This window comes from Citrus clementina, unplaced genomic scaffold (genome assembly GCF_000493195.1).
Source record: "Citrus clementina cultivar Clemenules unplaced genomic scaffold, Citrus_clementina_v1.0 scaffold_1, whole genome shotgun sequence".
NCBI classification, from domain to species: Eukaryota; Viridiplantae; Streptophyta; class Magnoliopsida; order Sapindales; family Rutaceae; genus Citrus; species Citrus x clementina.
Window position 1 is genome coordinate 18,102,753 of NW_006263303.1, and position 26,252 is coordinate 18,129,004.

General features: G+C 35.1%; 5 protein-coding genes across 8 annotated transcripts; 2 read left to right on the plus strand and 3 right to left on the minus strand.

The window, feature by feature from the left end:
- Nucleotides 1-4,881: 4,881 nt before the first annotated feature.
- LOC18054207 (stem-specific protein TSJT1) lies at nt 4,882-6,145 on the plus strand. The gene is made up of 3 exons (XM_006451860.2): nt 4,882-5,411; nt 5,514-5,634; nt 5,720-6,145. Exons 1-3 carry the CDS (start codon nt 4,959-4,961, stop codon nt 5,911-5,913), a joined length of 768 nt encoding a protein of 255 aa, XP_006451923.1. The 5' UTR covers nt 4,882-4,958; the 3' UTR covers nt 5,914-6,145.
- Nucleotides 6,146-6,835: 690 nt separating this feature from the next.
- On the minus strand, nt 6,836-10,147 carry LOC18054208 (ribosome biogenesis protein BRX1 homolog 1). The gene is made up of 9 exons (XM_006451861.2): nt 10,039-10,147; nt 9,723-9,916; nt 9,480-9,621; nt 8,916-8,994; nt 8,552-8,676; nt 7,884-7,985; nt 7,663-7,731; nt 7,481-7,579; nt 6,836-7,213 (listed from the first exon to the last, which is right to left on the minus strand). The coding sequence occupies exons 2-9, from the start codon at nt 9,911-9,913 to the stop codon at nt 7,082-7,084; spliced, it is 939 nt and encodes a 312-aa protein (XP_006451924.1). The 5' UTR covers nt 9,914-9,916; nt 10,039-10,147; the 3' UTR covers nt 6,836-7,081.
- Nucleotides 10,148-10,874: 727 nt separating this feature from the next.
- Nucleotides 10,875-14,124, plus strand: LOC18054209 (lanC-like protein GCR2). The gene is made up of 6 exons (XM_006451863.2): nt 10,875-11,215; nt 11,358-11,536; nt 12,304-12,415; nt 12,516-12,632; nt 12,726-13,040; nt 13,657-14,124. The coding sequence occupies exons 1-6, from the start codon at nt 11,054-11,056 to the stop codon at nt 13,993-13,995; spliced, it is 1,224 nt and encodes a 407-aa protein (XP_006451926.1). The 5' UTR covers nt 10,875-11,053; the 3' UTR covers nt 13,996-14,124.
- Nucleotides 14,125-14,330: 206 nt separating this feature from the next.
- LOC18054210 (protochlorophyllide reductase, chloroplastic) lies at nt 14,331-16,470 on the minus strand. Of its 3 annotated transcripts, none has more exons than XM_024177666.1 (6): nt 16,296-16,470; nt 16,071-16,169; nt 15,263-15,794; nt 14,810-15,168; nt 14,567-14,711; nt 14,331-14,507 (listed from the first exon to the last, which is right to left on the minus strand). In XM_024177666.1, the coding sequence occupies exons 1-6, from the start codon at nt 16,347-16,349 to the stop codon at nt 14,497-14,499; spliced, it is 1,200 nt and encodes a 399-aa protein (XP_024033434.1). In that variant the 5' UTR covers nt 16,350-16,470; the 3' UTR covers nt 14,331-14,496. The 3 variants fall into 3 exon arrangements, with proteins under 3 accessions (XP_024033434.1, XP_024033433.1, XP_006451927.1); XM_024177665.1 differs by having other exon boundaries at nt 14,331-14,470; nt 14,530-14,711; XM_006451864.2 differs by having other exon boundaries at nt 14,331-14,711.
- Nucleotides 16,471-16,891: 421 nt separating this feature from the next.
- LOC18054211 (WD repeat-containing protein 44) lies at nt 16,892-24,041 on the minus strand. Of its 2 annotated transcripts, XM_006451866.2 has the most exons (8): nt 21,869-24,041; nt 20,093-20,183; nt 19,537-19,694; nt 19,388-19,439; nt 19,172-19,254; nt 18,900-18,993; nt 17,617-18,186; nt 16,892-17,562 (listed from the first exon to the last, which is right to left on the minus strand). In XM_006451866.2, exons 1-7 carry the CDS (start codon nt 23,603-23,605, stop codon nt 17,618-17,620), a joined length of 2,784 nt encoding a protein of 927 aa, XP_006451929.1. In that variant the 5' UTR covers nt 23,606-24,041; the 3' UTR covers nt 16,892-17,562; nt 17,617. The 2 variants fall into 2 exon arrangements, with proteins under 2 accessions (XP_006451929.1, XP_006451928.1); XM_006451865.2 differs by having other exon boundaries at nt 16,892-18,186.
- Between the last annotated feature and the right edge of the window lie 2,211 nt (nt 24,042-26,252).

Below are 26,252 nucleotides of genomic sequence, written 5' to 3' on the forward strand. Positions count from 1 at the left end.
TTTAGACAGTTAAATTTGATAAAATTATTAAAATTGTTCGTAATTATGATACTTCAGTTAATAACCATGCCGAGTTCAAGTTTAGAGTTTACGACACAATAACCTATTTATGACATAATTAGTTGTTTTATATTGACTTATTTTTTAGTTAAAGATATATATATTTGTCATATTTAGAACAAAATCAATTAGAGTTTAAGAATAGTACTAATAATATTAAAAATATAATTTTTATTAAAAAAATTAAATTTATTAAATTGACGACTCAATTATTGAATGATAACAAATGAATTGATTAAGCAGGATTAGATTTTTTATACAATTAATAAATGGATCAGCAATGGGTGGACAAAATAGCTCGATTTGACTAGATCCAAAAAAATTAAGTTCGGATCAAATGTAGATGAAGACTCCAACCCTATTGGATCTTATCGATAACACAATCTAATTTAAAACATAATGCCATATACAAACAATATATGACACAAATTTTTGATCAATATGATCATATTCGAATTATACTCAGTTCATATCAAATAAAAATACAAGTTCGGATTGAATTTAAATTATTTTTTTCAATCCGATTAACTCAAAACCTCATCGAATTAATCCAAACCCAATCCAAACATAAATTTGCTCATCTACAGGACTTGAGTGTAAGTGAGCTCAAATTTAAAACCCATGAGAAGACCCAAGAAATCAGATGCAGCCCAACCCTGCAGATGATTAGGTGCAGGTGGCTTTCTTTGACTAATAAATCCATGACGTTGCGATGTCATTGGTCAAAGTTCGTTAAATCACTAGAGCATTTCCACCATCCTCTCCTATTTTTTATTCTCTCCTCATCTCTCTTTATCTTTGTAATTAGCGGAAAAAAATTAATTTAATTATAAATGAAATAAAATAAATACTAACTTTAACTCAATTTTAGCCGCTCATTGCATGAGGAGAGGCAAAGAACGAGAGGTAAAAAATAAATAAATAAATAACCGTATCCTAACAATAAACAGTATAAACTGAACAAAAGAATAAAGAAGTAAAATCAAAACCCGTCGTCGCCAAGACTCATGTCATGGTTATACCATTTAAAAAAAATGCCAAAACAATGCGACGCACACTTATTTGTAATAAATCATGATTTTATCTGGTTCCATAATAAAGGATATGCAACCAAAGTTGGTATTATTTGATTTGAATTATTAATTCAACATAAATGACACGACTTAAAAGTGTTTGTTTTACTCTCAAATATAAGAGTGTCTAGTTATAATATATTTCGGTGAGTCCGAGGTCGATCCACAGAAAAAGATTTAATTTGTTTATTTTATTTTATCTAAAATTTGAAAATAAAACTTAAATATAAACAACTTAATTTAAATAAAATTATGAAATTGAATTAGTTAGGGTTGTGGATTCACTCTTAGTAGTAAATAAAACTTGATAAATTCTTTTTGCCATTTTTTAGATTTATTGCCCAAAAGATTAATTATATAAATTATTATTATTTTCCCTTTAATTTTATGATAGATTAAGTATTCATTGTGCCAAAATTTAATTTGTCTACAATAAGTCAAAATACCATTTTACCATACCTTATATTTTGATAAAAAGAATTTATTGTGCCAAACTCCCTTGTTTGTCTACAATAAATCAAAATCTCATAATATAAAATATGTATAAATTAAATAGAAAATAATTTAATTTATAAAATTAAAAATAGAATTTCATTAAATCTTATTTATTTCCTAAGAGTTTCACCTTCCCCTAACTATTAATATTTAGCTAAACATGTTTTTTATAAAGGAAATTATTGAAATTGAAAAACACATAATTAAAAATGAAATTTGAAAATTGAAATAAAACTAATTTTATTGATTGAAAATAAATTACAAAGAGAGATGAGAAGAAGAATTTGTGGGAAAAGAAGAGAAGAAAATGTGTGGAGAGGTGTATTCACCCCCCTCTATTTATACTAATACATGGTAAATCCACACCACACAAATAAAAAAAATCTAATTACATTTTAACCTTACATTTGTCCCACTAATAAAACATAAACCTAACTTATCAACTCAAGCACATCCAACACATTCCACTAACAATTACCATACCTAATATGATAAAAACTTATAATTTTACAATTACCACATTTACCGTGGTAAAAACGTTAAAAAAAAACAACAAAAATCTTGGATCTTCCTCGACAATGACATAATTTCTCGGACTTCCGGAATCTAAATTTGACATCCATGTATTAGTTCGGAGCCTCAAATTGCATGAAATTATTATTTTTACCTAATAAACATACAAAAATACACAAAATCAAATATTTAGAAAAATAATTAGAAATTCACAATATGTTACACAATTACAAATATAAATTACATTAATAAAACAAAATAACATTTTTATCCCTTAATAAACATACAATTTTTAACACTAATCAATAAATATGTCAAGAATAAATAAGTTTAGAAAGTCAAATTTGATAAAATTATTAAATTGTTCATATTCATGTTACTCGGGCTAATAATCATGTCGAGTTTAAGTTTAGAGTTTCTGACACAATAACGTGTTTATGTCATAATTAGTTGTATTAGATTGACTTATATTTTAGTCAATAGATGATATATGTTACAGTTTTCGTATTTAGAACAAAATCAGTTAGAGTTTAAGAAGGTAGTACTACAAATATTAAAAATATGATTTTTATGAAAAAAATTTAAATTTATTAAGTGGTGACTCGATTATCACATGATAATGACTTAATTGAGTTAACCAAGATTATACTTATATACAATTAGTAAATGAATCGATAAGGGGTGGATAAATAATCTGACCCAACCCAATCCAAAAAATTTGGACCCAAATTGGATGCAGATTACTCTAATCTTGTCGGGTTGGATTTTGGCCAACCGGATCCAATCTGAAACACCATGCACACACAAACCATATATAACATAAAATCTTGACCGATTCAAACTTTATTTTTATCAGACCAGATAGGATTATAAGTTTAGATTGAATTTGAATTAGTTTTCTCTCAATCCGATTAATCCAAAATCTGATCAAGTTGATCCGAACCTATTCCGATCATGAATTTACCCATCTTTAAGATATGAGTGTAAGAGAACTCAAATTTAACACCACATGAAATGGACATAAACATGACCCACGAACTTTATTGCCACCTAAAACAACAACCTAAGAAGTTCCTTGATAGCTAGTATGAACTTAAAAATAATAATTATAATAATAAAATGCTGAAAAAAATTTTATGAACTGTTTGAAAAAAACTGGGAACTAGTATGGGACCGTGGAGGTGCAACTGGAGGAGGCTGGGCAAGCAGCCCACCATTTTTGCACATTTATCTATTTATGTGGATAAGATAAGAAATTTCAATTACAGTTTATAATATTTGTCAGTCAAATCCATTCATCCACAGTTTACTCCTGAAAACACAGGCTCGCTACCTGCGGTTTCTTAATTTCTGCTTCATGTCATTTTCATCTAGCAGCTATGGATAAAGCTTTAGCAGTCCACACCAAACCATATCCAAATACCAAATTATTAATTTGTGTATTCATCGTATAGAAAATGATGATAACAGTTCCTAATAACAACGAAGGTTTGTTTGATTAAACAAAATGTTTGCGATATGTAACAAAAAATTATTTCTTAACTATAATGTTGTGATAGTTATAATAAAAAAATAATTATATCATTACAAACTCAAAAAAATGTTGTTTTAAATTTATTTTTTAATATGGCTCTGTCACTAATTAAAATATTTAAGATGTGTTTGGTATATCACATTACATGAGATTATATTAATTAATGTAATGTAATCTCTTGTTTGATAAATATTCTTGTTCACATTATGGTGACATAATATGAATACTGCCACATTAAGTAAAACTGAGGGGTCTAGTTTATATAATATGCCACTGTTTATATTGACTTTTTAAAGTTTCTTTAATTAAAATAATGAAATTAAATAAAAAATATTATAATATTAAATAAAATTAAAAACTCAAATGTGTTCCCGACGGATAGTTCGAAGATAGTCGGCCACCAGTGACCTATGCATAAAATCGTGCTTTGCACTAAAATTTGGAGTCATTAAAATTCTTATTATCGGGATTACGTAATCATGCAATTATTACTGACAAAAAAACTTTCGTTTATTGTAATTTAACAGTCAAAATTTTGAAAACAAAAACTTTAAGGGTAGATCTACGGCAAATAAAAATTCATTTCCTAATAATAGTTACATCATTGTATAGCTTCGACATTAAAAATTATAACAGTACTAAAATATAGTTCAAATAACACTAAAAGTACAGCTACCAGCGGCCGCTTATGGTGGCCCGCGGTTAAAATTATTTATTTTAATTACAAAAATTTAAATTATTTTTAAATATAAATAAATCTTAATTAATTTAATATTACTTAAAAATATTATTTTATATTATACAATTCATATTACACCAAACATAATATTATAAAATAATAAATAGAATACAGCTTAATCCAGTAAAACTAATATACAGCACAATACAGAGTCATAAATACGCTGTAAGACACACCAGAGAAAGAGGGCGATAACGATACGACATCGTCTTGACCATACTCAAGGGAAACAAAGGAAAACAAAAGAAATGATGGAAGAAACAAAAATGCAAGTGGAACTGGAATGTACAGTTTAGGATAAGAATGCCTTGGAATTTGAGAAAGTTTCCAGAATCCTTATCCATCCCTGCAACGTCATCCAGCCTCTTGACCGTTTTTAAAAAATAAAATAAAACAAAAAGACAAGATGGCCGCTTGATAAATCATTAACTCCACCGCATGTCCCTGGACCTTATTATATATATAAAAAGGGTAGTCTGGCTAATTCTTTCATTCTCTCGTTGCATCATTAATTTCTCAAGAAAGGAAATTTTGTTATAAAGATATGTTGGCGATATTTCACAAGGCGTTTGCCAATCCGCCTGAGGAGCTTCATAGCCCTGCGTCTCAAAAATGTTCGAAGAGGCCTAAACTCCCTGAGGATACCCTCAGTGACTTCCTCTCCCGTCACCCTGATAACACTTTCTCCATGAACTTTGGCCATGCTGCTGTTCTTGCTTACGTTCCCCCTCACTCCCCTTTAACCAAGGACCGAAGGTTGTTTTGCGGGTTTGAGGACATATACTGTCTGTTCATGGGGTCCTTGAACAACTTGTGCTCGCTGATCAGGCAATATGGGTTGTCAAAGGGAACCGATGAGGCCATGTTTGTGATAGAGGCGTATCGTACGCTCAGAGACCGGGGTCCTTACCCAGCTGACCAGGTTGTCAAGGATCTTGATGGGAGCTTTGCTTTTGTGGTCTACGATAGCAAGGCCGGCACGGTCTTCACTGCTCTGGTAGGTTAGGGTTTACTCGAATGTACGCGCAGAGCAGACTCCTTTGGTTTCATAAATGATTAAGCAGAATTCTTTTTGTTAATGAATTATTTAATTTTGCAGGGTTCTGATGGGGGAGTGAAGCTGTACTGGGGAATTGCAGCCGATGGATCTGTGGTCATATCTGATGACTTGGAGGTCATCAAAGAGGGATGTGCCAAGTCATTTGCTCCCTTCCCACAGGGTAAGTTAAATATTTTCTCCCATTATTGGCTATAAGATGATGAAACAGGGGTGTGTTGTTACACTTGCACAATTGCATTTTGCAGGGTGCATGTTCCACAGTGAAGGAGGATTGATGAGCTTTGAGCATCCAATGAACAAGATAAGGGCAATGCCAAGAGTAGATAGTGAAGGTGTCATGTGTGGAGCCAATTTCAAGGTTGATAAATACACTAGGATCAACAGCATTCCACGTGTGGGAAGTGAAGCAGACTGGACTAATCAATGGGACTCACATTAATTTATCAATTAAGGATCAATTTGATTGATCTTGCTGTGAATTTGCCTACTTCCAACTCAAAAGCTGAAACTACTACCTTTCATTTTTCCTTCTATTAAGTTAAAAATAAAGTTGTTACTCACTCTTGGAGGTTCTTTTGACCTTTTTCTTTGATAGAGTGTTTTTCTTGTTATGTGGGCAATCCGCAATTGTGTATATATTATTAATCATGTTTGGGTTCTAATTAATTTGACTTGTGTAATGGAATGAAGTTGTCGTTTGCTAGTTTGTGGCTTAAGCATTACTATGACCGTTAATAATTATTATTTTGGTGTATGAACGTTCAATGGCACACCAAAACTATGTCGAGGGACATCAGCTGATGAGTACCAAACTTTCAAACATACCGATTGGATTTTGTAAGATTGTTAAATTTTGAAAAGTTGCGAAGTTACGCTTTTGATTCCTTTCCAAATTGAAAAAATAATAATATAAAGTGTTTTTTTATTATTTTTGAATATAGCATTACCTCATGAATGTAAAATAGCATCACTTCATGAATAAAATTTTTTCTAAATTCTTTTGCTTTGTTCATCAAGTCTACTACTTTGCGTTACTGTGATCTTACTGAATATTCGGAGGTTAAAAACTCAAAACTTAATGTTATTTATATGCTTTTTTTTTTTTTAACAAAAGACATTGTTTTATAGACACAAGGTCATAATAATATAATTTGTACTGGGAATCTTTTCAATTTTATTTTTTACCCACTTAGTAATTTCTCGGCAGTATCGCAGGAAACAACACCCAGCAAATCTCTTATAATTTAATACAAATTGGCTGGTACCAGCTGCAATTTCTCATCATTTTGTCAACTCAGCTGATGATGTAGAGAACTTTTGAAAAGAATAATCTTAGTACCTTTGCTCTTTTCAGAGAAAAATTTTAATCATCAATGCTATTCCACTAAACAAGAATAATGAGGAACAAGATTCAAGATACAGATGACGCCACAACAAACATCAATTTCCTAATTCTACTATATAGGTGATCAACACTGGGATCCGAAAATAGAAAATGGCCTGGAAAGGCAGGAGAGGTCGTTTATCATTCATAAGATGTCTACAAAAAGGTGGTTCAACTGTATTCTGCTTGTTGTTTCACCGGAACAGAAAGCATCATGTAAACATCATTCCTTCCACATATCAGCAAATTCATCAGGTTCCAATGGATTGGAAAGCTCGTGCATCTTTCTCCTTGTCTTAGCTTTAACTTTCTTGGCATACTTCCCGGCCTTATTCTTCTTCTCCAGAGCTCTAATCTGAAAGCATTAAAACAAGAAGCATATTGCATTATTGCACGCAAGTAAATTTATACTCAAACAAGGTGAGGATGGCAAGAACCTCTGCGCTAAAGTTCAATAAAAATAACAGAAAATGGTGCCGACTACATACCCTAGCATGTCCAAAGACATCCTACTAGTACCCAACGAATCCATTAGAGTCTTGAGTACTATTTTGTCAACTATGCAAATACTACATAGACTTTTGCGCTCAAAATGAAGAAGAAAACTTAAAACCTTTCTGACCTGATTTGGTGATACATAAAATGGATTCTCATATAGTGTTGGTCCTCCGAAGCTGCCTCCAAATATCTTAATTGGATTCAAACAAAATCTTGGACCAACCTGCACAGAATCAGTTTCCAAAATTATGCGACGATTGCAATACTTGCTACCACAAGTTTCACTGAAAGACATATGCAGCAAACCTCAACAAGGGTCATTTTGTCCAGACCTCCCCGAGCCACCTTATCTGATTCATTATGAGGAACTGTAATCTGTGAAGAAGAAGAAGAATCAGAAAGGATAGCAGCACTAAGAAGAAGAAGCTTCCCCACCCCCCACCCACCCCCCCCCCCCCCCACCAAAAAAAAAAAACCGCACATCAGAATTGCGTAATTCACAAAGTTCAACTAGGAAAGGCACCAACCTGGTAATTCCTGAACCATATGTGATCATCAACAATGGAGAAAACAAAAACATGATCATGGTAAGGCTTAGACTTCCTGTGCTCCTTTGGAGTTCCAAATATCTAAGAAAAATGAAAATCAGAACATAAAAAGGTCTATTCATAAATATCTAAAAGACATTGACTGAATTGGCAAAGAACCATCCAAGACATTGTTTTCTAATCAAAACAACTATAGAACTGTGCACTCTTGAAACAAAGATTGAGTAATATGGTATTCATGCCTGAAGCATGCTATAAGTTTCCTCAAGGTATTTTAAAAGCCATAAATATAAGACCCACAACCTAAATAAGCTTTTCTCTGATAGTTAGAATGAGATAAAATGAATATGTCGGAGAAAAATGGATGTAAAACTAGGCAAGCAAATTAACAGTAAGCGTAATGCCACATAGGAAAGAATGCCATATCCACCAGACGATGATCAAGAATTAGCAAAAGAACAAAAATATCGAATACATCGCGTGCACAGGTATCATTCATGAAAACATCTCTAGATTAACACATTGCAATTGGTGAAGAGCATTGGAGAAGCCTAGATGACCATTCCCAGAGCCAGAATCCATATGCAAAACACAGACAGGACAAAAATACTGCTTGCTTTAAAGGGAGGAAGCAAAAACCAAAGTACCTGAATGATCATTTCCTTTATAAGTTTCCAGTGGGCATCTTTACCAAAATTAGACGAGAATGTCAGAAGAGGTCGTGACGCTTTTAGATGGTTTCCAGTAAGCTTCAGTTCTTCCATTGTGTGCACTATAATAAGAAGGCAATTGTTATATGTTAGTTATTTTTTTCCCCCCTCAAATTGATAACTAGAAATAAAAAATAAGAAGCATCAAAATTATATACACAGAAAACAACAAATACTTCAGATTTGCAAGAGTGTGTGTGTGTCAAATACAAATATAGATTCAGAAATCATGAACTTTATACTTATAATGCAATCTAAAGCTCTTAAGCCAATATGATTTGAGATCTAATGAGAAAATTACCCGCATTTACTAAAAATTTCACAGATGGACCATTGGGGCTCTTGGCCATCCACAGATAAAGGTCTTTATGTTTCCTACACTGAAATAAAGAGGGCAAAGAATACAGTGTCAGACATCAAATTTATATCTGTATGTTAGAGTAATTAAACCTACAAGTGTGAACCAAACTTTCACTCTGAAAGCACTCCAATAAATTTGTAAAACTGCAACCCCCACATAATCGGAACAATAACAGGTAGCAGACTCTTAAGACCCAATCGAGATTGGAAATTGAATTCTTAGTCCTTAAACTGATTTATTAACATCCAACTGAAGCAGAAAGTTCTATGCACTGAAGCTCTCTGCACTATATAGATAAACAAAAATTATGGCATGTGTAAGCAAACCATTAAACGTCAGTCCTGTAATTGGAGGAAGAAGTCTACATCCCGCATATTATATTGCACAATGTAATTTTCATGAATGTTTCTAACTGACAGAATTCGATTCTCATCATTATTTGGCATTTGAATATATAACAGATTAGAACTAAACATTCAAAACAAAACTTAAAAAAACCATTACCTCAAAAAACAAGCAGGACGAACAGCTCTTGAGCTCAACAAGCTCATTCAAAGTAGCACCTTTACTGCTTTTAGCCTCAACTTTATTATCCTTCTTACAGTGAGGCAAAAGCGACACCACATTCAACATCAAGTGCCTATACCTACACAAACCACAAAAACAACCAATACCCAGTGATTAATTCAACCTCTTGAATCACAAAAACAACCCAAAATTCAATTCAAATCAGAACAAAGCTCTCACCTGAAATTGATGCGACGCGAGCAAGTAACCAAAACCTTTTCTTTGTTTCTAAAAACACCTGGGGCTTCAGTTTCTTTTATTTCAATCTTGTCTTTCCAGCCCAAAAGCGTCCGCTTTGGCCGCTCTTCGGTAACACTGTCATCTTTCTTTGTGGGTTCGATAATTTCAGTGTGCTTTCGTTTCTTCCCCATAGCCTAAACAATATAGCGTAAAAAAAAATATAAATATTTGAAAAATAAAGCAAAAATTATGAGAAATAGATAGAGAGATCAAAGGGTTGCTTAGAATCTTTTTTTTTTTTCCCTTTTTCATTTACCTGATTTTGCTTTTGCTGCTGCTGAGAATGGAGGAAGAGAGAGATGATAAACCCTACTTAAACCTGTAACCAAAACTAGAGACGCCTAACGGGTTGTGAGCTATTCGAGAATTCATGGGCTTTCTATTCGGGCCTGATCAGGTGCTCTTCAAACTCAAAAATATACTCTTCTTTTTTTTAATGCAAAAACAATCCATTTAATTGGCATATAAGTTTGAAAATTATTTTTTTTATCTTCATTTATATATGTGTGTGTGGAAACAGGTGACTTAAAAGGGTGATTTTGGTGTCAAACCTCCTCTTCATATAAACCGCAATTTAATTTTTGTGTTACTCAAAGGGTCACAGTGGAGGAATGATTATAGAATGTTAAATTTAATTTCATAATGAGGTGTGGAATTTGTTTCTTTGGTGAAAATCTCAATTTAATTTTATCATCAAAAATTGAAGGCATAAATGACATTAGAATTGCTAAGTTGTCAACCGACAGTGATGGAAAAATTTAAATCCATAATAAGTTACAATGATACAAGGATTTAGTTCATTATAATGCACATAAATAAATTTATGACGTAAAAAAATTACTCTTATTATTTAATGAAGAAGATTTTCTCTTGATTATAACAAAGTTATTTAGACAGTGTATCAGCAGAATTTTTTATTATAGATATTAGAATATTGTAATATAATGATTAAAAAATTATCCATCTTTATTATAAAATTAAAAATAATAATGTAAAATTATAATTAAGACTAGTAAGCCTAAATCTCTAAATAGCTAATGTTAGGAAAATAAATGCAAAAATTGAGGGGCTGGACGAGATATTCTAAACCGCCTTTACCACACTCCTCACTCTCCGAACAAGCGACATCTGTGGCAGTGACAATGACACGCACATACACAGAACCTTTCTGCAAAATTCTATAAGCTTCTGCAATCCAAAGCTTCTCTCTGCACAAAGAAGGAATCATATAGCGCAAGAAGAAACAACCAATCTCTACGGAAGCATCAAGCATGGCTGATCGTTTCTTCCCAAATGAAATGCCAGAAACATCACTTGCAGTTGCAGCTCATGAAACAACAACTGCCCAAGACTCTCTCACCAAGCTCCTTTCTCTTCCGTACACAGCAGTTAGTGACACGCTCAAAAACTCAGCTTTGGCTCTCAAACAAACAGTAACTCCGTCTCTTTAACTTTCCCATATAGCAATTTATGATTTTTTTTTCTTTCACTTTATAATCTTTTTTTTTTTTAATCTTTATATGCCGACCAAGATTTTTTATTTTTATTTTTTTGGTTTTGGGTTTTGTTGTTTAGGTTGTGAATGAGACATGGGGAGTGAGTGGAAAGCGTGTGCAAGATTACACTTTGTATACGGGTGCTCTCGGGACTGCTTACTTGCTGTTTAAAGCTTACCAAGTTACCAAGAATGACAATGAGCTTAAGTTGTGTTGTGATATTGTCAAGGCCTGTGATTCTGCTTCGAGAGATTCTGGGTACTCTCTCTGTCTCTATGTTCTCACTAACACATGAACACATGTTTATGTGTGGATTACTTGAAGAGGGTAGGTTTTGTTTAGTTCAAATTGAATGGGAAACTTGCCAAATGTTTTTCAATTGAAGTTGCAATTGTTTTGTGCCTAAATTGCTTGAATCACAGCTCAGCTCGTTCAGTGAACTAAAGTTGTTATTTGAGATGTTGGATTGTTCAAATTCACTGGAATTTTTTTTTAACCCACTTGTGGTCTATCTTTTCCAGTGTAAATGAGTTTGGTACAAGTAAATTTGAAGTGACTTGTTTGTTAGAGAGGGAAAATGCGCAAAATGGGAGGAATTCTGAACCTGAGTTTCAGTTGAGTCGAATTTAGCAATTCGAATCTATTGGAAGTGTTGTGTGATATTTGTGATGGTTGAATTTGTCAAACTAGGTTGGTTATAGAGATGAAATTGATTGGGGGTGCTGATCTGAAATCCTCCTCCGTGGAAGTGAGAATTTGATGAAATGTCTTTTTGTTATGTGAAATATATGAATGTTTGGAAACTCTAGACTGAGTGTAGATTCAGACGCAACTCCCAAGGCTGAAAAATACTTCTAAAAGAAACGAAAAAGATAGAATTAAATTGGAAAGGGTTGTAACGTGGTATGTGGGTTCGCCTGCCTAGTTGGAATTTTGCAATTGATTGTATAGTGAGTTCTAGCTGTACACCATTAGAAATGATTGATCTGATTTTCTGGAGTTTATTATGGGATGCATGGATGTAGGTGTGTGACATTCATATGTGGGCGGGCTGGTGTTTGTGCTCTCGGTGCTGTCCTGGCAAAGCATGCTGGTGATGAAAGGCTACTTGATCTCTACTTAACAAAGTTTAAAGAGGTACTTGATTGGCTAATTCTTTTTCCAATATTGATGACATTGTTCCCCTATAAATACTTGATTGTTAACTTTTGATACCCTATTTTATTCTTGAAAGCAGATCAAACTCCCTAGTGATTTGCCAAATGAGTTATTATATGGGAGAGTGGGGTTTTTATGGGCCTGTTCATTCTTAAACAAGCATATTGGTAAAGACACAATATCTACTGCCCAAATGGTAAGTTTTATGTGCTCTTGTTTCTTCTTCTGGTTTGTCTCAAGTAAGCAGTCCAAATTTTTTTATCTTTTAATTGGATTAATGTTTTTGCAGAGAGCAGTTGTGGATGAAATTATTAAGGCTGGTAGACGATTAGCTAACAGGGGAAGATGCCCATTGATGTATGAATGGCATGGGAAGAAGTATTGGGGTGCTGCCCATGGACTGGCAGGGATTATGCATGTTTTGATGGACATGGAACTGAAACCTGATCAGGTGGAGGATGTTAAGGGTACACTTCGCTACATGATAAAGAACCGTTTCCCCAGCGGCAATTATCCTTCTAGTGAAGGAAGTGAATCCGATCGTCTTGTGCATTGGTGCCATGGTGCTCCTGGGGTCACTCTAACCCTCGCAAAAGCAGCTGAGGTGATTCTTGATGAGCATTGTCATTTTCATTGCTGTCTAATTTATCAAATTTATTGTAAAGGAGTCATTGTAGTATAGAGAAATGAAGAATTAAATGATTTGTCAGCATAAATATGATTTATTTAGCCTTGATGGCATATAAAAATAAAGAATTAACTGATGTGTGCGCTTCATTAGAAAATTGTTGTGTATTTGCTCAGTTTTTTTCCAACTAGTCTAAGCAAAATTACTTCAGAAAATTGTCACAAGCTCACACCTAGTATTTCAAGAGAATTGAACATTTTAGCAGTTGTTGAAAAGTTGAGGTAATGCATATTGTTGTTATAAATGTCTATATTATAGTTCTATGTGGTGACTTCCAGTGGTGAGTGCTGTCATTTACATTATATTGGAGAAGCCATTTGTATTCCACAGAATGCCATTCTTTTTATTTTGTTGGTGCTCTTATGATTAAACATGAAATTTAGCGAAGTTATGACTTCCTTCCTCTTATGCTGGCATTGACTTTTCCCTCGGAGATACTCAAGTCTCTATGTTAGTCCTTTTAACCCTTTTTGGTTGAGAAAAACATCTTTAGGATCTGACAACTCTCTTGTCCACAATGTTAAATTATCAGGTTTTTGGAGAGAAGGAATTCTTGCAAGCGGCTGTGGATGCTGGGGAGGTGGTATGGAAAAGGGGTCTACTTAAGCGAGTTGGCATCTGTCATGGCATCAGTGGGAACACCTATGTTTTTCTATCACTCTACCGACTGACTGGTAACGTCGAGTACTTGTACAGAGCCAAAGCATTTGCATGCTTTCTGTATGATAGAGCTCAAAAACTCATAGCAGAAGGGAAGATGCATGGAGGTGATCGCCCTTATTCACTATTTGAAGGTATAGGAGGGATGACTCATCTCTTTCTGGACATGATTGAACCATCCGAAGCTAGGTTCCCTGCTTATGAACTTTAAGTTGCCTTCTGGAAATTATATTAGGGGAGCACTTCTAAATTCTGAAACCTTTTTTTTTTTTTTTTCAAAATTTGGGTTACTGGTGTTCTACCTTCCTCCTGTATATGTTATACCTTTTTACAGTGTGAACTTTAAGAGTTTCTTTTAACTATTACTTCACTCAAAGCACTATGCTGACAAATCTGGCATTCTTCTAAGTTTGGAAGTCTCTTGATACATCAAGCCCTGATTACTCAGCCAAAATCCAAATGTTTAAGAAGTCCTTGAAGTACAATTAACATGAAGCCGAAATGTTTCTCTTTTCATTTCATATTAGACTCTGAAATAACTACCACTTTGCAACAAGAGTGAGTGATTTATTGACATTTTTTTTCCACAAGCCATCTACATCTACAATTGAAAAGCTGACCACAATTCCAAACTCCGCTACCTAACAAACCTTCAAGCTCATAAAACCCTCCCGTAACATAAACTGGTAGATCTGAATCTCCAGGTTTTGAATTAGGCCAAACCAACAAGTTTCTCACTTATCTGGTAGATCTGAATCTCCAGGTTTTGAATTAGGCCAAACCAACAAGTTTCTCACTTATCTCCCAGACTTTACGTGCCTTCTCAACGTCACTAGCTTCCTGAGACAACTGATTCTCAAATGAAGCTGAGTCCTTGTTCCAGCTCCAGTAAACACCTGATTTTGTCAAGCTTGGATCGCTCACAACCTAACAGAAGCAACCAGTCAGATAACACCCTCCAGGCATCAATCACAAATATTTGCATAATATAAAAACAGAGAAAGCACCAAATCATGTTATTTTACCTGAGCAAGTCTTTTTCCAGCTTCATCTTCAGAGACATAACCCTTGGTGATGTACTTTTGGAATGGGGGGAAGAGAAGTCTGAACAAGGGAATGTGCTCCCTGAACAAGCCTGTTGTGGCAATGCAGCCAGGGTAAAGGGAAGCGAATGCGATGCCAGTTTCCTCGTGGAACAGCCTGTGAAACTCTTGCATGGTAAGCATGTTGCAGACTTTGCTGTCCTTGTAGGCCTTGGCACCGTCAAAATCTCCACCGTCAATCATGGATGAGCTGTTTAGCCCATTTAAGCCTCCAGCAAATCCCCTTAAGTCCCCAAGGTTGGCCTTAGGAGGTACATTACCAGCCAAGGTATTTGTGTTTCCTTTATCATGCATCATAAAGTATAGTCGGTGCATGAATATCAAAATTTTGCTACATTTGATAGATGTAAATGCATATCATATATGAATTAGTACCTGTGATTGAGCCAACGATGATGAGACGCTTTGATGGGTAATCAGATTGCTTCAAGTCATCAAGCAACAGCCGTGAAAGGAGGAAGTGACCAAGATGGTTGGTTCCAACACTAAGTTCAAATCCCTCGGCCGTAAATGTAGGCTCCTTAGCAGTTGGCAAATAAACAGCAGCATTGCAAACTAGCACATCGAGAGGTCTGCCTGATCGCCTGAAGGTATCAACAAATTGGCGAACACTGTCAAGGGAAGCCAGATCTAAATGCATGATAGTGTAGTTCTCCTTGGCCATGCCAGCCGACTTGGCGGCTCTTTCAGCCTTGAGAAAATCCCTGCAGGCCATGATTATATGCCATTTCCCAGTTTCAGCTAAAGCCTTAGCTGTGGCCAGCCCCAATCCAGACGATGCGCCGGTGATTATAACGCTGCCTTTTCTGAGAGTTTTCTTCCCTTGTGGGGAAGAAACATCGACTGCTGGAGAGGCAGTAGCCATCGTTTGGGCTCTTACCACCCCATTTCTTTGGCTGAATTCTCTCTGCAAAGTAAATTCAATTATGTTATGCATACACAAAATATCCAAAATAACAACATGTAGCCAACGTACTGTAGATCCATGGCACTTCAGACTGTCTGACAAAATTCCAAGCTATCTATAACGATTCTTATTTTTTCAGATAATCTCACTCATTGCTTTGTGATTCAAACTACAATCTCTCACCAAAACATCATACAAAAAGCTAAAATTTTCATCAAGGTCTTATAGGTTATTTTTTTGTGCATAATTAGCCATATTTTTGCTGTAACAACATACCTTGCATCTTAATGCAGAAGAGCTGAAATCAGCCTTTGCATGTTCTGAGAATGAAACTCCAAAAAGACTTGAGTCCTTGAAAGATGCACTAGTTTTACCCTGCATGCAACAGATATTACGTACAAAAATGTCAACCCCATGTGTTGTTATTTTTTCACCAAAAATAGCAAGAACAACAAAAAGCTCATAATAAGAAATCGGACCCAAAAATGAAAACTAATTAACCTCTTTGGGGACTGAGAAAGCAGAGGGAACCAAAGCAGCAGCTTGGAGGGCCATTAACTAGCTTAGTGTTGAGACTTTCTTTCTAAAGGATTTTTTTTTCTGACCAATGTTGAGAGAATGAAAGAGATAGCAAGCGATATTGCTGTATTTATAGTAAAGTCCACGCGATTTTTGACAAAAATGAGTTATGTATAATTGGATATGAGTGGCAGAGAGGATAAGATAATTGGCAGCAAAAGTATCTGCCACATCAATTCTCAGCCACCAATGAGAATTCAAGGTTTGGATTTCCCGATATTGTATGCCATATTTTATTTAACCTTCTTGGTGGGCCAATGAGAGTATTTTGGTCCAATCTCGGAAAGGTTTCACTCCTAATAGTTATGGGCTGAGAGTCTGAATAAGTTGAAACGGATAGTAGTGATGGGTTAAAATTTCATTCACGTTTAGGCTTTGAGCTTGCGTTGGCATAACTTGGCTTCACGGATGATTCTAGACAAATTGATGCATTGGTGAAATCAAGATTCAAACATTTGAACTTGTAAACGGAACGCCGAACATTTAAACTTGTAAACGGAACACTGATTATAACTAACTGATGTCAAAGCAAAATTTTTAAATTACTTTGTACAAAGTGTCCCAAACAATATGACTACTAATGTTACAATGACATAGTATGGTTCAGTTTCAACCCATTCTACATAATTTTGGTGCCAATACTTGCGCACAAGGTTTAGGCATTAAGTGCTACAGCTGATCCTAAAAGCTCTTGCTCGCACACACACAGGCTTAAACTTGAAGTGCCGCTCTGCCAGTAACCATATTTTTTTTATATCAACACCTAATTCCATTCCCAGCAGCCTGCTGATGAGCGTAACAAATAAGATTGGCAAAATGAATCACAAAAGAATTTCATTTAAATCCAATAAGCTTTTGCCATGCTCATAACTCTACAATTCCCGATACCGGAAATACATTGATTTCTAAATTCTCGGTGTAGATTTCTTCCTTTTTTTCATTTTTTTTAACGAATCTATATTTTTTTCTCAATGCTCAATCAGAATGGCTATCCATGTGTTCCATTCCGATGAGCACAAGCACAAAGAAAGAAGAAATGGAACTCACTAATATTACAAATCTCACCCAATATCTCTCTGTACACATTTAACCATGAGGGGAAACGGAAGGCAATCGACCTGTAAATCATATTCACCCCCAACACTGAGGCTCCGGTCATTTTTTTTCATTTTCTTTTTGTTTCCAGGACCTTAAATTCGAACTGGCAATCCAATTTTTTTCATTTTCTTTTTGTTTCCAGGACCTTAAATTCGAACTGGCAATCCAAAATTTTGATACGCTCTAATTTCCCCACGAAGGCCAGCCGTTACAATCACCATACCCCATGCTGAGATGCTTGAACTTATCCCATTGGATATATCCAAGCTGGTTCGAGGGCTCCGATTCCTAGCAGTCAAGACAAGTTTTTCCTCTGGCCATGTAGCTGAGATTCTATCAAAGAAATAGCTGTTGGTTGCACTAGAAATGGTTCCATTTAGCGGACTATTGGTGTAACCAGTTGCAGATCGACAATCCTCATTACCACTAATTTCCTCAACAGGTGTAGGAGGATGGTTTGCGGTGGAAAACTCATCAAGATATGTATCTTGCAGCCCCCAAGTGTCACCCACACCAGGCCAAGGGATGGCCACTGAAACATCTTGACAATGGAAATGCTCATATGAATGCGTAACAGTAATACTTTTGCTTCTGCTAGGTCGGGATTCAGCTTCGTATTTCCATACATAAACATAAGAATCCTCACTAGCAGAGACCACATATCTTCCATTTGCTGTGAGTGAAGCTGAGATTTGGCTATTTGTGTTACGAAAACCTGTCATGGTAGAACACCAACTCGCCAGTGAAAATGTAACAGCATAGAAGTGCACACGTATATGTCCCAAAAATAAATAAATAAATAAATAACTTGTTCTTCAGATGATGAAATTTTAATATTTTCCACAGCATGTAGACCTTGCTCCATGAAAGCATCTTATACTTATGTGATCAGACAACACAGAAAATTTTAGCTTCCTACAACCATACCTAGTTTCAATAATTCAGAGATTTGATATCTACATCATACAGGTCAGGCAAAGCGTGTCAACTTTGTTCCATTGGTCAAGCAAAGATCCCTAATTATTCCATGAAGAAGATAGGATACAATTTTCCAAGAACCATGGGATGTTCCATATATGAGAACTAAGTCTACAGCTCAGTTAGTTATAAGGTTACCAAGAACTTTCAATGATCAAAACCAGATTAACTACTCTTTGCAATTCCAATCATACACCAGAAGGAACTATCTTAGACCAATTATTTTAAAGAGTGGACTTAAAACCATCATAGTGATCAACTCCTCATAACAGGAGATGACTGAAGGAAATGGAGAATCAGTGGCATCAACTTCAGTGATGCCTAAATATATCTAAGAGGGTCAAGTATCAAGAGTAGAAGGGTAATTTATCATCTAAATTCAAACACCTAAAAAACTTCAGGAAAAGAAAAAAAGAACAATACAAACCATATATTGAACATAATTCTCACCTTTGAACTTGTGAACCAAGTCAATGCCATCAACAACTCGAATCCTTGAATCTGCAGACGTGACGAGCACTTCTGATGAACTTCCTGGTGCAAACTGGTTTCTGAAGCTAATTAGCAACTAACAAGGATCTAAATAAACTAATAGCAGAATGTGTAAATAAACAACAAATTACTCATTATCCATAGATTGAAGAAAATGAAAATGAAGGAAAGGATCATAGCTTGATGTGTCATCTCAAGAAATCTAGATGGTGCATGGAATGGCAAAATACCTGGAAACCAGTGATTTTCCTCTGATGAGATCTCTTCTTCTTATTCTGCAGGTTGATTGGACTCTTCTGTTGCAACTTATTCTCTGAACAAGATACATACAAAAAGATAATCAACTTCCAGCTGAACATAGCTTGCAGGGATTCCACACAGTCACAATCACAGGGTTAAGAGTCAGAAAGAGCAAGAGAGAGGAAAAGAGAGTTAGCAACATGTACCAGATGTATTGTATAAATGACAGCTTCCCTTGTAAGACCCAACCAGTGCACCCTTCAGAAATCAACAAAAATTACATTGAGCCATTTATTATATTTTCTTTCTGAAAATTATATGCATAGAACAATTATAATACTAAATCACACCCAACCTGACCATCTGGTGTGTAGCAAGCGGCAGTGACCATCTCATGCAGATCATTCCAGTCAACTACTTGACGTTCAGGAATGCTCCATATGCGAACCTTAGCATCAAGCGATCCACTAATGAAATATCTATCATCAACAGGATTAAACTGGATGCAAGTTACTGTGTCAAGGCAGAGCAAAAATACAAAGTGTAATTAGCAATACACAAACTACTCTAATAACTTAAGGAAACAGATGAACAAAAAGCTATTTTGGCTGATTCTACAAGCCCCAGGCTCTTAACAGTGAATAAGAAAAGGAAAAGGAAAAAGAAAATCACACTTCTTAGAGGATCCAAAAAATTGTGCTTAATGTGCAATGACTCAGAATCTTCATTTTACTAGTAGTATAACACTAAGTTTTAACTGTGAGATAAATCCTAAGGTTGATACTTCCACAAAGAAGAGCTAAAACGGAGTTCGTTTCATGTCACGGTCTTTTACTTAAAAGGCACTAAAGCTTGACACTGAAGGTGGAAATAGAGCAAAAATAGAAGAGAAGTCGGTCAGCACTACTTACCATAATCACTGTGAGAAAATATTTTCAAACACGTCTTGCTAGACAAGTGCCACAGCCGCACTGTTTTGTCCATTGAAGAAGAGAGCAAATGCTGAAGAAAACACCAAAGTTTCATCTTAATTTTATTCTGCATGATATTCTAATTCCTCATGAAACTAAAAGATGCTCTTTCGTGGTTCAGGAACATATATACAGTTATTCAAGTCAAACAATTAAAAACTGCAAAAGTGAATAGATTATCCAGTAGCGTGAAATTTGTGTCAAATGATTCAGCTTTTAATGAATTCCTAGATTATATTGTATAGGAACAATCCAGAAAATAAGACGTAGAAGATGACAGTATCAGATAACAGCTGATTTTGAGGATTTATTCAATGAAACAGCTTAAAATCCCATGTGAAAGGAATATCAAAGTAAAATTTTATGTTACCAAAGTTGTGAAAAAGCACATTGATGGTTTTTAACTAAAGGCAGTGGACTGCAAACCACATCATCAATTCTTACATGTGCCTGAAGCACATGGGAAAAGAATTAAATAATACTACTTGAAAAAAGGGTAGAGATGGTCTAGATGGTCTGACAAAGAAAAATCAAGCCTTTCGTATTAATACTGCCACAAGAAAAATCCAACTGATCATAATATCATGAATTTTGATTGCAAGGTGGATAACTCTCAAGGAAAATTATAAAAGTGACGATAGTGAATTTTTCAAGTAATTATTCAGGTGGTAAATCGACATGTGGATATTGTGATATGTTTGACTCTTCATATGTTTTCCATATGAATTAAGGAAACACGGCCAAATGTAATACGACTAGCATATTGTATTATTACTCAAAACCAATTCACTATTTTCAAACATGTAACCCTACACCTTTATGACTGATTGAATAACATCAAGCTTAACTACATTTCTTGGAGTATTTGATGCTCTTTGACATATGAGATATTGGCTGATATTTGCTGCCAATTTTGACAGAATACTTAGGAATGTCCAGTGAAATGGCCATCAAGAAGCATTCTCTTCAACTACTGGAGTCTAAAACTTGGATTTGATGTTATACTAAACTACCATATTTTGTAAGATCTCATCACGAACAACAGATTATCTTTCTTGCTCAGCTCCATAGTTTCAGAACACATTTTGCATTCTGCTTTCCAGTTCAACAAGCCCAATAATAAAAATTTTAGAAGGACAAAGAAAATGTTGAGACTCTTTGTTGATAGAGGAGTCCAGTGCCATGTCCCTCCAAAATAAAACTTGATCAGTCACATTTCACCAAGTTATTTATTGAATTTTACAGAGCTGTTTTTTCCCCTTCATCCAGATATCTATTGAGAACTGTAATCTACCATTCTCTCCTCCACAATTGCATGGCCAAGTAATGAGTAAATTGTGATGATAAAAAATAAGTTCAACCAAGCTTTAAGTAGCAACCAAAAGCCTGACTACTTAACATCTTCTGAATTGTCATTGAAATCTTCTTATTCAACCATTCCCCACCTTGACAAAAATTAAAAAAAGAGCCGGTACCCACACGGGTACAATGTATAAGGATAAATTAGTTTACTTGTTTGCCATAAGGAAAGTTAAACTGATCACTAGCACTACATATCTAAAGGTAACTAAATGCATATCCACAGTTTGAAGTTTACTAACAATTTCAAACTTGGGTGATAAAAGGCAAGTACCAATTAAACTAGCCATGCTGCAGCATATAAAAGTAGAAGAAAACAAAAAAGAACATCTAACAGAAACCCAAATGAGAACTGACCTGAGACTTGGACCACGACAGGTCGAGCACATCATCAAGATGTCCTTGGAATGAACAAATGGGTTTATCTGAAAGCGCAAACACAGTCTCTGGCACCACCATATGGTCCAAGCTCAATGATTTTCGGTTTATAGACCTCCCTCTTCTCTTCTTCTCAAGATGGTTATCAAGATGCTTTGGTGACAATGAAGTTGGTTCTGGTGATCCATTGGCCAGTAGCAACATATTCAAATGCCCATCTTCTTGTTTCTCTAACAATTCTCCCTTCCTCTCTGATTCCACAACCTGCCAAACATGAATAACACAATCCTCACCTGCACTTGCAAGATACCTTCCATCCAAACTGAACTTAATACTCCAAATAGATCCATTGTGCGCCTGTATTTCCTGGCACTTGTACAGAGCCGTAAGATCTTTACATGACTTCCCATATTGCCTCACCCTCACTCTCTCTTGTCCATGAAATGAAACATCCTGGCTATCATCCGTGGCAGAACTGGACCTCCGCCCACCCTTCTCCGATGAGGTATCCCTCTCATCACTACTTCGCCTCTCTTTATGCCCTGTCACACTACTAGCAACAGTCCTTATACTCTTGAACCAGCTTCCTTTCTTCTTTGACTTCATTCCACCACCACTACTCCCATTATTGTTCAAATCAAAACTATCCTTATTACCCTCCTCCACATTCTGCCTCCTCATCAACTCTTGAACAATTGGCGAATGTCCCACACACATTTCAAACTCTTCGATTGTCAACTGCCTACCAGTCCCCACTTCCTTCACCTTCTTCCATGTCCCATCCTCCTGAATCTCATTCACCACAAACTCTTTTCCATTATCAAGATTTTTTATTAAACAGCCTTGTTCAGCTACCCCGGCTGTCCCGTTACCATCAAAATCCTCAACAACTTCTCCACTATTCCCAATATAATTTCCATTCCCATTTATACTCATGGAATCTCCCCGACTCTCATCCATTCTCTTACAATTCCTGCCAGTGGGTGGCTTATTTGACAAAGCAGCACTAGCAACTGGAGACGACCCATTATTGCTATTACCACTAGGCGACTTACGAACAAGGACACTTTGATTTTGATCAACATTATAACTAACATTACTACTATCATTATCGTTACTGTTACCATTATTTACACGCGGCGAATCTAAAGAAGAACAATGAATAGAAAGAATAGAAGGCGAACAAACAGATAATTGATGACGATGCCGACCACTACCATCACGATCACAACCGCTACTACTCTTTGCACCATCGGATTTTGATCGAACGATAGTCACACTCACACCACCATCACGAACATTTGAAGAAGACGAAGAACAAACCTGATCTTGCTTAGTCAACTGATCAGTCGACGCCGATCGTCCAAAATCTCCATTTCCCATTCCCCTATCCTGCACTTCGGATCCGGGTTTCGCCCGGGCCAAGGCCCGGTCGTGACTGAGACCCATTTCACGTAGCAGTCGTGACCGCCGCTCGGACACCGAAATGGGCTCGGAGATCCAAACGTCGTACTTCGTAGAGACGCCCATGGGGAATTTGGGTACCCGGAATTCATAATTAGGAGAGTCCGGGTTGCGATTCGGGTTGTCGGGTTCAGAATCGGAAGAAGAAGAAGTTGTGCAAGAATTAGATGACGAAGTAACCAAGCGATCAAGTGACTCATAGAAACATTCGTCTTCGTCTTCTTCGTCACCTCCACCGCCAGTCTTGCTCATAGTTTCAGTCCTTGTTTCCGTTTTAGTAGGTTTTTATAATCTCTACTGGGCATGCCCATTGAAGAAAAATAATCGATACCCAGTTGATAAAATTCGATTCCGTATCTGGGTTTTAATTTCCGAGAGAATCTGACGATGGGTTTGGCGAATTTCAAGATTTGGGAACACAACACAAGGGGATCAGGGGAATGCGGGAAACGATGTAGTTTTGGGGACAGGGGGATTCAGATCCAATGAAGGAAAAAAAATGGGGGGAAAACGAAAGAATGGCGAAGAGGAGGAGGAGGAGGAAGAGGAGGAGCGAAGCCCTATGCTGTGTTGTGTTGTGTTGTGTTGGGGGGTTTGGTGATGTTTTTGTGTGGAGATGTGAAAGAGAAAGAGAAAGAGAAAGAAAGAGAGAGAGAGAGAGAGATTTTGGTTTGTTTTGGTTTTTGCTTTTTTGTTTTGTTGTTTGTTTGTTTGTTTGTTGTGAAAAAGTATCAGCAAGTAGAATTGTAGTTTTATTGGAAATGTGAACAGGAGGAGAGAAATTTCTATTTTGGTCCATCTTATTTTAGATAAGTTAGATGCATAATTATAAATATTTTTGCAAATTGTAAAAGAAAAAATAATAATAATAATCATGGGTTAATTTTTGCCCCCCCCCCTTTTTTTTTTACAGTGCTAACAGCATTTGCATACATTTTACATGGTTACAATTTGAAAAGAAATTAAAAAAAAAAAAAAGTTCATAGGGTATATAAGACAAAAAAAAAGTTAAAATAACTCTTTTTGAATTTAATGTAATCAACTTTTTTATATACCTGAGCAGTATTTCTTGTTCAATTGATCATGTGGCAAGCACAATAAGTAATGCAAGATGACAAAATAAAAATAATATAAAAGAGTAAGCAATTCTACTTTGCTTCTCTTTCACCCGAATTTTTAAAATTATAGTTTTTTTAAAAAGTAAAATTAATGATAAATACCTTCGACTGTGTTTAGTAACTGAAGAGTTTTTTTTTTTTTTAAACTTTTCTTTGCAATAAGTTTTATTCACATCTGACATTAAATTACCATTAATAAAAACGTTTTTTAAAAAAAAGTAACCTTCTCTTATTTGTGAATAATTGACATTTTTAGAATTGGGAATCACACTTTAAAAACAATGAAGACTTTATACTATTGTTCTCACATCATCTTTCTTCAATTTCATACAACATGATTATAACTTTCTCCTTCTTTGTCCACCAATTCGCTAACAATTCTCTGGTGCCTAAAGAAAGAGGCATCAAGAAGTTACCAAAAGTAATGACATGATTTCATTTCACTATTTAATGACATGATTAAATAACATGATACAGTTTTTAATTAACAATCTTACAAATTGGGGGCTAATCATGATAGAGAGAGATGTTAGATTCAACAAAACCCAATGATACAAAACAATAGACACGATCATATCAATGTGAAAACCATCTTTTTTAAAAAAGAAAAATATTAGTTTATTGTTTCTCTGGGGTGCATTAGTTTTGTCCAAAAAAAAAAAAAGGGTATTACATTTATTATTTAAATGTGTTTAATTTTTTTTTTTAATTTAATGGTTGACAGTAATTGACACCTAACGTGGGCTTGATAAATCCCATGCACAAGCCCATAGGAGCCACTTCCAATTACAGCTACAAAATGTGCAAAATATAGCTGTAACCCCCCATCATACACATGCTGTCCAGCCCATTACTGTTAAGTGAAGTTGATAGTGACACCCCAATGCTTTCTTCAATTACTCTTTGGGACCATCCTTTTATTATTTCATAACCAAAATATTAAAAATATAAAACAAAACAAAATAAAAGGATGAAGATGAAAAGGCCACCATCCAACTAATTAATAAACATCATCCACCTTTTCTTAATTCTGCCTCACTTTCTAGGATTCTTTTCCCTCCTGTCTTTCTCTTTCACTATTATTTCCCATTGTGGAAAATTGAAATTATGAAGGAATATTTTATCTAGATAATTTCTTTTTAAGGTAGTACCTTATTTTTTATTTTTAAAATTAGCGTAAGAATACATTTAAGCAGGGGCCGATATAAGTAAAGGCTAGTGTGGGTAATTGATTCGCTAAAAAAAGAAAAAAAAAAAAAAGATCTCCTTTATTTGACAATAATCTTTTTGGAAATTTTGTTTGAGTGGGAGAAAATTTATAAAGAAACATTTGATTTTCGGGTCAGTTTTATAAATCATTAATCTTTATTACTAGTTTTGTCCCAAATGAATTAAGTTTTTAGATCCACCCCTGCATGTAATGATTAGTTTTAAATTATCATTTTTTTGGTCCAAATTTATTTTATAATTCCCCTATGGTGCCTCAAGGACTTTAATAAGAGTTTTGAATCATAAAATCTCAGATTTTAAATACCAAACTTCAGATATTTTTTTGTACCAAATTTAATAAGTTGCAAGATTTACATTTAAAATTATAAATTTTTTGTTCCAAGCACAAATAGGGACATAACTGCACAATTTTTTTTTTAACGAAAGAAAATGATTTTTAATGGTAATTGACCTGATTTTTATGTAAACTTTATGTTCGGCCACTCCAATTTATTATTTATATTTTATATGCTATGCTTCCTTCTAATTTGTTGTTTCTCCATTACAGAGCG

Coding starts and splice junctions, on each gene's coding strand:
- LOC18054207 (XM_006451860.2), top strand. CDS start 4,959: ATGTTGGCGATATTTCACAAGGCGTTTGCCAATCCGCCTGAGGAGCTT. Junction 5,412..5,513: donor GCACGGTCTTCACTGCTCTG/GTAGGTTAGGGT, acceptor TTAATTTTGCAG/GGTTCTGATGGGGGAGTGAA. Junction 5,635..5,719: donor ATTTGCTCCCTTCCCACAGG/GTAAGTTAAATA, acceptor TGCATTTTGCAG/GGTGCATGTTCCACAGTGAA.
- LOC18054208 (XM_006451861.2), bottom strand. CDS start 9,913: ATGGGGAAGAAACGAAAGCACACTGAAATTATCGAACCCACAAAGAAA. Junction 9,622..9,722: donor TCGCGTCGCATCAATTTCAG/GTGAGAGCTTTG, acceptor TGGTTTGTGTAG/GTATAGGCACTTGATGTTGA. Junction 8,677..8,915: donor GAAATTTTTAGTAAATGCGG/GTAATTTTCTCA, acceptor TTCTTATTATAG/TGCACACAATGGAAGAACTG.
- LOC18054209 (XM_006451863.2), top strand. CDS start 11,054: ATGGCTGATCGTTTCTTCCCAAATGAAATGCCAGAAACATCACTTGCA. Junction 11,216..11,357: donor CTTTGGCTCTCAAACAAACA/GTAACTCCGTCT, acceptor TTTGTTGTTTAG/GTTGTGAATGAGACATGGGG. Junction 11,537..12,303: donor TCTGCTTCGAGAGATTCTGG/GTACTCTCTCTG, acceptor GCATGGATGTAG/GTGTGTGACATTCATATGTG.
- LOC18054210 (XM_024177666.1), bottom strand. CDS start 16,349: ATGGCCCTCCAAGCTGCTGCTTTGGTTCCCTCTGCTTTCTCAGTCCCC. Junction 16,170..16,295: donor CTTTCTCAGTCCCCAAAGAG/GTTAATTAGTTT, acceptor TGTTGCATGCAG/GGTAAAACTAGTGCATCTTT. Junction 15,169..15,262: donor CATCGTTGGCTCAATCACAG/GTACTAATTCAT, acceptor TGCATGATAAAG/GAAACACAAATACCTTGGCT.
- LOC18054211 (XM_006451866.2), bottom strand. CDS start 23,605: ATGAGCAAGACTGGCGGTGGAGGTGACGAAGAAGACGAAGACGAATGT. Junction 20,184..21,868: donor TGTCGTGGTCCAAGTCTCAG/GTCAGTTCTCAT, acceptor TGTTTTCTTCAG/CATTTGCTCTCTTCTTCAAT. Junction 19,695..20,092: donor ATTTTCTCACAGTGATTATG/GTAAGTAGTGCT, acceptor GCCTTGACACAG/TAACTTGCATCCAGTTTAAT.